Raw genomic sequence first — 10,588 nt, 5'->3', positions numbered from 1 at the left:
TGACAACTCTTGGGTACTCATAGTGATAAGGAAGCGCACTGAAGCTGGAGTATCCACAAAGAGGCTGAAGGTACCACCCATTTATGCATTCAGACAGTAAGCATTTTCGCCTCCCCGTTATATTCCAGGCACTGCACCAGGCACTGGGGATGCAGAACCAGGCGAGACATGCACTGCTCAGGGAAGCCGTCCCAATGGAGAAAAGATTAACAAGCCTGTCCTAGGGCACATGGCAGTACAGAGGCAGGGCAGCTGCCTCGGCCCAAGTTGTCCTTAGGCAGAACAGAAAGTGAGGCTCAGAGCACTATCTCAGTTCTAAGCAAGACAACAGGATTGTAGCAGCTTTCTCTTGACTGACTGGCAAAAGGGTGGCATTTTAAAACAAGCCAAACAGATATCAATCCTTGACGGAGACCCTGGCACGTGCCAGTTGATTCTGCCAATTTTTCATGGACGGAAAGACCGAGCAGAGCAGAACGGGTGAGTCTCTGCAAGTGGAAGAAGTCTCTCAAAAGGGGATGTGTTTCCTAAAGGGCGCTCCAGAAGGGCTGAACTACTTCTATCTGGGAGAAAAAAGACTGGCAGTGTAGGCACGGGAGGGTGTACGTCTGGAGTCATTTCAAGGCTTTTTCCATCTTGCCTGATGTGACAACAAGGAAGGATTTGTTCGTTTTATTTATTTATTTCCCATATTGAACGATTTCGCTTTGCCCCTCTTCCCCCCTTCCAGCCACTCGGGTTTGGGTTTTCCATATGACTCATAATTCCTTCCGAAAGTGGAGTCGAATTCATAAAAGTGGTGGAAGCGCGAGGCGGGGGGCGGGCGGGGGGGGGGTGGGGGCGGGCTGGGAGCCCCAGGGAATCTTCACTACCGACATTCCCACTCAGCCCCCGGCGCCAGCGGCCACCGGCCTGGGGAATCCAGCCTGCGCTCTGCCGGCGGGGATACTAGCGAAGCCCGGGCGGCCGGGACCGGGTGACTGGGCGGCGGGCGCGGGAGGGTCGGCGGCCGGCGGCGCTGCAGCAGCCTCGGCACAGCCGCCGCCGCCCGCGGGCGCGAGTGTGCGCGGGTGTGGAAGGCCGGCGTGCGGGCCGCGAGGGGTGTGCGCGCGTGAGGCGGAGCGGGGCTCGCCCCTCGCCGGCGCCCGCCGCGCGGCCGGTGATCGCTCTCCGGCCGTCTCCAGCACCCTCGGCCCCCCCACGGCCGTTGGTCTTGGCGGGGGGAGGGAGAAAGTGAGAGTCGGTGTCATCACCATCCATTGTCAGGAGGGGAAGAAATTGGAATCCAGCAGCGGCGAGCAGCAGCTGGGCGGTCACATCTGGGAATGCAAAGCCGACCTCCCCCCCCTCCTCCTCCGCCACCACCGCCTCCTCTCTCACCCGGGATCACTTCCGAAACCACTTCGCCTTCAGCCCCTGCCTCGGCCAGAGGTTTCATTTTTAACTGAGTATTTACGAAAGCTGGAAGCGTGCGAGGGGGTGGGGTGGGGTGGAAAATAGCGGCTGCTTCTTTTCCAGGGATTTATTTAATGGGGATGTGTTCAAGGCAAGAGCGAATTCAGAAGGATATCGACGTCGTGATCCAGAAGTCCAGATCCGAGAAGGACTGCCTGTTTGCAGGTGAGTTCTCGCCTTTCCAGAGCCTCGGACCCAGCGCCAGGTTCCTCTGCCCGCCCGTCACCCCCTTGCCCAGTTTTCTGGCCGCGAGGTGTGTGGCTGGGGATGGGGGGTGGGTCGCACATCCCCACTCTGGGGTTCATTTGGCAACAGCTGCTGCAGCGGGAGCGGGAGCCAAAAGGGGGAGGGGGCAACAGCCTCTCTCCTCCCCTCCCCCCCGTCTGGGGCGGTCACCAGCTTTGGGGACAGAACCCTGGTGGCCCCGAGCAGGGGTCTAGGCAACGAGCCGTGCATGGTATTTTTAGTCCCCTGTGGACGCCTTGAGCGTCCGATCCCGCCTCCGGGGTTTCAGCAGCAGCGACCCAGGCGGCTGATAGGACCCGCCGGGTTTGCGCAATGGGCTGAGCGGCGGCAGCCAGGAATGGAGCCCGCTGCGCTGCGCGGCGCTGGCTGGCTGCGCCCGGCGCCGAGGCCCCCCCGGTGGGCAGCGTTGGCCCGATCTCCGGTCGCTTCGGCTCCCTCTAGTACCTCCGACTGGCAGTGTCATGCCCCGGAAAGATAAGAGATGCCCTAGGTCCCTAAGGCGCCCCGAGCCTCTGCCTGGGGGTCGTCTTTCGTCCATTTTGCTCCCCCTGGAGGGGGACAGGATTTTGCTCCCCGAGCCGAGAGCTCGGCGGGGGCCGCTTCCGGCCGCCCGGACCGGTAAATTCCCGCCGTTGCCATGGCACCCGGCACTTGTTGCGGGGGGCGGCCACGCGCGGCAGCCGGCTCGGGGTGCGCAGCATCCCCTCCGGCTCCGCTCGGAGAGGGGAACTCGGGGTTCTCCAGCTTTCGCCTCCCTCCCAACCAGGCCTCCCCTTGGCTCCATCAAATAAATAAGGGGTCCGAGTCGGGACCAGGGTTAAAAATCCACTTCAGGGGGTAGCTTTTAACAAGACTTTTCGTTTCAGATTTCAGATACTCAGACTCCACCTTTACTTTCACCTACGTTGGCGGCCCCAAAAGGTATTTATGTGTATAGAGTTGCTTCATTTCCTGTTCACAAGCTGGTGTTTCCTTTGTTCTTAGCGTGTTCCGTGTTCGGGTGTTTTTTTCTTCTTCTCTTGTTGTTGTCGTTTAGCCACGTCCCAAGTCTAGGTCTCTCGATTTTAAATAGCAGAGGGGAAATAAATAGGTTTGATTCAAGTGTTTCTAAGATCATGCCACGGGCCAACAACAGAGCTCTCACACTCTTCGTGCTAATGTTCTACTAGCTCTTGAGCCTTTAGGGATTGACACAGGCGAATGCAAAACCAGCATGTTGGGCATAAAAGACATAAGATGTCACAGAATAGTTTGGTCACATGTGATTCTTCTGGTGAGCTGGGGCCGCACATTTCTATGTTTTTTGTAGGTTGACATAAACATGTAGTCTGCCAATTCTCCATCTTTTTTTTTTTTTTTTCTTTAAGGAGTCCTATTTTGGTTTTCATAGTTAGAATTTGGAAGTTATATGTAGCTGGAATGTGTAAACTTTTTTCTTGAGGAGGAAGAATGAGAGATGCATACTTTAATACTAAGTTGTTAGAGATATGAAGTAAGCCCAAATCCAATTTTGTGTTTACCACTTAGAGATGAAATTAAACCATTAAAATATGCCTTGCTGTCTTCACTTGTTAAGGCAGAGTTTTCACCCTGTTAGACCTTTGGGGACACAGTGGTTTAAAAGCAGTGGCCACATCTGAGAACTGTCAGAGATTTAGCTTTGCTGTTAGAACCGGACATTCAATAGCTTTTGATCATATTCCAAAATATCTTTTAGCTAATGGAAACATTTAGGAACATATAAATTGCAAAAGAAGCTTTCTTCTGTAAATACATTTTTAAAAAGCTTGGAATTAATATGAATCTTAAAAATACTTAGGATTTGTGTTGCAGTGTACATTTCAGAAAAGCTTGCCTTGAAATAGTTATCCCATTTCCCATAGACACAGTGTACTTAAGTGTCAGGATTGGTATATTGATTTGATTTACTAGTTGAAAATAGCATATGTAGTATGGACTTTATTAAAATTACAGTGTTTCTAAATTTTTTATAGTACTGTTGTTTTTGAATAAAAAGAATACATTGGAAGAGATTCAGGTAAATTAACACTGTTCTTACACTTACTATCCGAAGGATGCTGGTGTATGACTAATAATCTCTTGAATTGTTTTAATAGTTAAAATTATGCTATGTGGCCCACTGTGAACATTCCCCATGCTTCTGGGTTGATACCTGCCTGAGTTGTCTGTTTCACAATTGTGGCTCTCATGAGAGGTGTGGACTGGGAAAGCCCTGGGTAGGCTTTTCAACTAATTAGCTTTATTATTAACAGTAAGATACTTGTTTTGGCCTCAGTTTACTTATCTGTACAAGAAGGGGATGAACCTTACAGTTAATCACTAAGATCTGTTTGCACTAAGATTCTTTATCAGGACATTACTGAACTAGTGTTAACACAGCAAGAGGTGGAGAAGTTATAACTGCCTCCAGGAGCAGGGCCTGGAGATTGGGATGGATAATTGCGATAACATCAGTTTTCAGTGTAGGAACAAACACCATGGCTGCTCTTAAAGTAAGAGGTGTTTCCTTCTCTATGTTATCTTCCTAAAGGACAGTTTTTTCCTCGCTTCCTGATTTAAATAACAGTTCACTTGCATTTGTAATGTGGAACAGCTTGCTTTTTAAAGATTGTTGTGAATTGTTGATGTGATTGCTTCGTCCTTCCAAAAGCTTGCTCTATAAACCAATGTATAAAAGATTGTTTTAGTACTATAATAATAATACCTTTAATATTACCCCTTTATGGGTTTGTAGCTAATAGCAGAAAATAAATTTTCTGAAAGAAAAAAAATTGTTTTCGTGAACTACATTGTCTGTATTAGAGTTTTATACTTGTTATGTATTTCTCATTGCTGTGTGTCAATCAGGCATTTAAAAATGAAATAATCCTTTGATTTAAAATGCTTATCAACTTACTATATTCAGTTGATAGTGTCATTTTGGATTGTTGTTGTTCAGTCCCTAAGTCATGTCCAATTCTTTACGACCCCATGGACTGCCCGGCTTCCCTGTCCTTCACTATCAGACTCATGTCCATTGAGTTGGTGATGCCATTCAGCCATCTCTCATCCTCTGTCACCCCTGTCTCTTCCTGCCTTCAGTATTTCCCAGCATCAAGGTTTTTTCCAATGAGTTGGCTCTTCACATTAGGTGGCCAGAGTATTAGAGCTCCAACTTCAGCATGAGTCCTTCCAATGAGTATTCAGGGTTGATTCCCTTTGGATTGACTGGTTTGATCTCCTTGCTGTCCAAGAGACTCTCAAGAGTCTTCTCCAGCACCACAGTGTGAAAGCATCAGTCCCTCGGTGCTCAGTCATTTCATGTAAGCTAGACTCATTTTCCTGATTAAAGGAAGGTGGAGATCTTCTGGAGAGATAGTCCGTGTTTATCTTAAATTATATTGTGCTATCATTTCATCTAAACCATTGAACACATTTATGTTCAAGAAATGATTTCAAGAATAATTTTCAATTCAGGTTGTATATAAAACTTAATCTGCTGTTTCCTCTCTGACACTCTCCAAGAATAGTTACACTTTGTTTTGAGGCAGATGTTGATTTTATATGTTACTCTTCAAAAAAGAAATAATACTGAAAATTTTTTTCACATAATTTGTGTGTGTGTGTGTGTGTGTGTTTCTGTAGATAAGAGGACATGCCAAGAGGCCAGTGTGTCAGGGCTGGCCATCGGCCTAGTTGGTTGGCCTTTCATTTAGAGGTTGTGCGAGGGGCAGAGTGCCTTTTACACTTGCCCTTCTGTCTGCGTGGACTTCAGGTGAGGTTTGAAGGGGAGCAGATAGTCAGCTGGAAGACTGGGTTCACTTGGTTTTCCCTCGTGGGAAGGTTCATGGAATTATTATTATTCCCAGCTTTGTATTGGGAAACTTGAGGCTCAGGGAGTTTAGAGAACCGGCTCCGATTTGCTCAGTTAATGATGGAGCTTCAGGTAAAGCCTGTTCTGTCACACTTCTGAGACCTGTCCTCCTTTCTGTACACTAGCGTTCCCAGCTTCTTTGAGCAATCTCTTGAGGCTCTTGAACATCAAAAAAATGATGTAGACGTTTCCCTGAGAGTTGTAGTTTTCACATCATTTGATTGACAAATAATGAGAAAAGAAGTATTAAATGTTAAGAATTGATTAATACAATCTACATATGCTTGAAAACTTGGGGTATATATATATTGGGCAAGGTTAATTCATTGTAGCACTGATCCTGACAATGCTTCTGATTCCTGGCCTACTGGGAAGAACTCCACAGTCGTCAGTAGTCCTGGGCCTGCTGTAGGCTCCTCCTGAATGCTGCCTCGCAATTTCATGGGTGTGCTAAAAACTATAAACCAGGAGCCTCAATTGTATACAGTTTGTAAGCTGATGCAAATTCATTCCTTCCCTATACTTTGTCATGCTGTTTGTTTACTTCTTTCTTTCTCCCTTATTGGTTGGCAGTAAACTTAAGACCACAGAGATTTGGGGGCTCTTGTCCTTCACCTCGCTTGCAGTCAGTTGTACAGTCAGTGGTAGAAGAAACAGAAGGGGCCAAGTGAGTGGTGACGGCTACTGAGAGGCTGGGGAAGCAAGCTGAGTACTTGGGGCCAGAGGTTAAAGATAGAGAGTAGGAGGAGCCCGGAAGGAGCCTGATCACGGACTCGGGTAGGATTCCTTGACTGAGCTTTCAGCAAGGAAGGTACTGTGAAGACATACCTGAGGTTTTAAGTGTTGATTGTTTAAAAAAAATGAAAAAAGAGATAAGTAAAAAATAAAATAAAAATAAAAACCACATGATTTCTCCATCTTCTATTAACATTAGAATTTATTCTCTCAGAATTTTTCTGCGTCTCTCTGCATATAAAATGTACACATCCAAAGACTGTTATTATCCTCTCGAGACCTCACTGTTTTTCACCCAAGAATATAACATTAATGCCTATCTTTTAGAAAGGATATGAGAGTAAGAAATGCTTATTGAATTAGGAATTTTCCAATATAGGAGTGTGCGTGATAAGAAATCTAATATTTATATTACAAATTATTAATAAATTAGAAATTTGATGTTTGGTGCAATGTTCAGAGTTGCCTATGAGTTTACACCCTTTATTGTGTGTCCACAGCTTTACTTTTTTGAAGTAAGTAATTTTATTTTTGGCTGTGCTGGGTGTACATTACTTTGCCTAGACTTTCTCTAGTTGCAGTGAGCATGGGCCCATGCACCCTTGAGGTGCACAGGTTTCTCACTGCGTGGCTTCTCTTGTCGTGAACAGGCTCTAGGCGCACAGACTTCAGTAGCTGTAGCATGCGGCCTCAGGAGTTTGTGACTGCTGGGTTCTAGAGTGCACTGGGCTTTGTTGCTCTGCAGCATGTGGGATCCTCCTGGGCCAGGGATCACACGGGTGTCCCCTTCATTGGCAGGTGGATTCTTATCCACTGCCCCATCAGGGAAGTAAGTCCCAGATTGACAGGTCTTCTGGCTGGTGGAAAACAATTTCCTAACCCAAATGACCAGGTGTAGGGATGAATACTCTGATAGCTCAAAAAGCCCCTAATCTGGTGATGTCACTCAGGAATGCAATTTCTTATGAATCCAGAAGTTGCTTACTCAGGTTATAAGCCCTATTCTCTGACCTGTTCAAATGTTTCCAGAAGACAGATAGTGCAGTTTTTTAGGATAATAGAGAGTTATGGGGGCTGTGGTACACTGGAGAGTTTGTTTATTTTTCAGAGTATTTAATTCACTTACAAAAATCGACACCACTCTGGTGGTCGACCATATCTTCTGGGGATCCTAATCTGCTGGGGCTCCCATTGCACAGTCATTTACTCATGGGATGCTATGGAAAGAGGCAATCCAGTTGACTGCTAAAGTGCATTTGTTTTCTTTTGAGTTCCCTAGAAGGAGGTGTGTACGTGTGTGCAGGAGTTGGGGAACTGAGAGGATGGAGAAATAATTCCAGCATTTCCAAAAAGATTCATCAATTTTCAGTATGCAAGAAGTACATGTTCATTCTAAAATTTTGAAATATGTAGTTACTTTGAAACCTTCAAGAGCTCCTGAAGGTGTCAGAATGAAAAGAATGATCATTAAAAAAAAAATTAGAATGCTTCTCTTACCCATGGGGACCTATTTTTCATAATTTTTGGTTTTATCAATTATTACCCAAAATGATATCTTTTTTAAAAGTGTGTTTGCTGGTGCCCTGGGAACCTGCCTTGGAGGTTTGGTGTGACTGGTGGAAGGGAGTGTGAAGGAAACTCAATGAGTGAGAGCCAGGCTTTCACATCCCTTTGTAAATTACAGCTGCTCTATCTAGCTCTTTCTGTTCCGGTATAACATTTTCTTTGAAAAATGTTTCATTGGTAAATGAATTTTAAAACCATTGACCTGAAGTAACCACCAACTTAACTCAAGTTTATTATAGCTTATATATTAAAAAATTTAAACTCCATTTATTTCATGGATTAAAATAATACTGCTAATGATATTTATTGGGCACGGTCTCTGTAAGCTTTTTCGCCTACCTTACATCCTGTATTTGCAACAAAGAAGACCAATAGGTATTTTGTCAGCTGTTGTACATTTTATAGCTAAAGAAACTGTTGGGTAGTTTAAATAGTTTATGGTTAGTAAGAAGCTGAATAGGGATATACTACCCACTCCAGTACTCTTGCCTGGAGACTTTCATGGGTGGAAGAGCCTGGTGGGCTGCAGTCCATGGGGTCCCGAAGAGTCAGACACGACTGAGTGACTTCACTTTTACTTTTCACTTTCATGCATTGGAGAAGGAAATGGCAACCCACTCCAGTGTTCTTGCCTGGAGACTCCCAGGGATGGAGGAGCCTTGTAGGCTGCCATCTGCAGGGTCGCACAGAGTTGGATACGACTGAAGTGACTTAGCAGCAGCAGCAGCAGTGTAAGTCAATGTTTTTGTGAGGTTTTAAGGGGCATGGGTTGAACTGGCGTGACTAGAATAGTTGGGAATGTTTGAGCCTGGGCAGGGATTGCTTTTGCTGGTGGAATGTCTGCCAGGGGCAGTACTGAAAATCTGTTGCTTGAGAGGGCAAGTGCCCGAGCCCAGTGCTAAGCAGTAATGGTAGGAAAGTTATCTACATAGACTGTGGAATTCTTGTGCAAATATTGGGCCCATCCATTTAAATTCCCCATCATCTCTTTCTGCAGCATTGGGGAAAAAAGGGAAAAATAAGGCATAAAAGTGAAGTTTCATCAGTCTGAAAAATATTTTGTAATTCTCTGCACACATTTGCTCTTGGATGGGTTGTGCTGTAGTAGATAAGTATTGCTCTAAGACAGCTGTCACTGACTTAGTATGGAATTTTAATCAAGTTATTGATATGTAACCTTTCTGTTTTTCATTCTCTAATTTTCTGCAATCCTGTCTCCCATGTGCCCCCAGGAAAGACTAATCAAAATGTGTTTTTATTAATAAGACTTGTCATTCTTGTGTGATTGTGATTATACTTCAGGTTTTCTGTTCAGTTATCTCACTTCATTGCTGAGCAGTTCAGCTCAACACATGGAAACATTTCCTTCTTTGAAGAAGCTTCTCTTCCCAGCCTTTCCCTGGTCAGCTTCACATCATCTGAGCCTGGTGTGGGGAACCTCAGTCTCAGGTTTCATGTATCACACCTACTTCTTCACCTTCTAAGCTCCACCAGCTCTTACTTTGAAACCATTGTTGGCACCTTCATCACTCCCCATGTCTACACTTGGTCTGGGTCCTGATAGCCTTGATTTAGGTCAGTCACTTTTAACCAAGTGACTTAAAATACTCGATTAACAGCTACTCACCCATCCAGTTCATTTATACCTGAACTCTTTAGGTATTTATTTAATCAAAGCACTTACCTGCTCAGAAGCTTTCAAATGCAACCAAGATTTTCTCCAGATTAAATTTAATTCTCATTCTTGACTTTCAAGAGCCACCTTTCCCATCCATTCATATATATTTCTTAGCCTTCCAAATGCTAACTCACTGCTGTTTATTTATTGACCTCATCTCTCTAATTAGCAACAGTTTGTATCAACTCAGTGCATTAAGCATATACGGCTTTTCAAGGTTTATTGATAGATAACATCTGTGTTGCATAATATTCTTGGTTTGGCTATCAAGATCATGGTTTTTATTATCACAAAGACTGATTGATTTCATCTTTCCTTTGACCACAAGTGGCATCTCTGTGAAAATATGTAATGTGTTCACACAGAAGAGGATAGAGGGAGACGCCGAGTGGAACAAGTTGAGATTGAGAAGACAAAAATGAAACCTGAGGAGGGTGGGTGGGATGAGAAAATAAACAGATCAGTCCGTATCCGTTACTGAATAACAACAACAGCTGATCTCAGTTGTAGTTTATTTGCATTTTGGTGACATCCGGTTTGTGGCTGATACCTTCTTGGTATTAAATGGAGGATGCAAATGATTCAGTGGTAAATTTAAAAGGAAGACATTCACAGAAGCCTTTGAGCAGTCAGATCATTTTTCCTTATACTGAAATTAGCAATCAAGATAGCTTCTTTCTGAACATTTTGAAATGTAGGTTGGAAAGACCTTCCCAATGGCCTGAAAGTGTTCTTAGGATTTGTTAACCAATTCTGAAGTGCTGTAGTTATTTGCATTTTCATCACTGTTTTGTTTAAAACACAAGTACAGGTTGTTATTAGCCAAGATTTAGTTGTAAAATATTTACTGTGTTTGAAGTAGAGAATTGAGCCAGAGACTAATATAACTAGTTGACATTTGCTAGACTTTCATATCTATGCAGAAAAAAAGATCAGGCAAAATTGGAAAACAACAGACCAAAATACTACTAAGGATAGAGCTGTATAAAAGAAACAATGGCAAGTTGAATAAAATAAATCACACACATAAAATC

General features: G+C 44.5%; 1 protein-coding gene across 2 annotated transcripts in view; it reads left to right on the top strand.

Moving 5' to 3' along the window:
• PARP8 (poly(ADP-ribose) polymerase family member 8) overlaps positions 288 to 10,588 on the top strand; it is a 191,296-nt gene continuing 180,995 nt past the window's right edge. The window contains exons 1-3 of one of the 2 annotated variants that reach the window (XM_018065626.1): positions 288 to 480; positions 1,519 to 1,620; positions 2,568 to 2,622. In XM_018065626.1, coding sequence (XP_017921115.1) covers positions 450 to 480; positions 1,519 to 1,620; positions 2,568 to 2,622 — 188 coding nt within the window. In that variant the 5' untranslated portion in view covers positions 288 to 449. Of the gene's footprint in view, positions 481 to 1,065; positions 1,432 to 1,518; positions 1,621 to 2,567; positions 2,623 to 10,588 lie in introns of those variants that run through there. The other variant, XM_018065625.1, reaches the window with a different exon arrangement.

Source organism: Capra hircus, chromosome 20 (genome assembly GCF_001704415.2).
Source record: "Capra hircus breed San Clemente chromosome 20, ASM170441v1, whole genome shotgun sequence".
NCBI lineage: Eukaryota > Metazoa > Chordata > Mammalia > Artiodactyla > Bovidae > Capra > Capra hircus.
The sequence above is the reverse complement of the archived record's forward strand: the minus strand, read 5'-3'. Positions and strand labels throughout refer to the sequence as shown.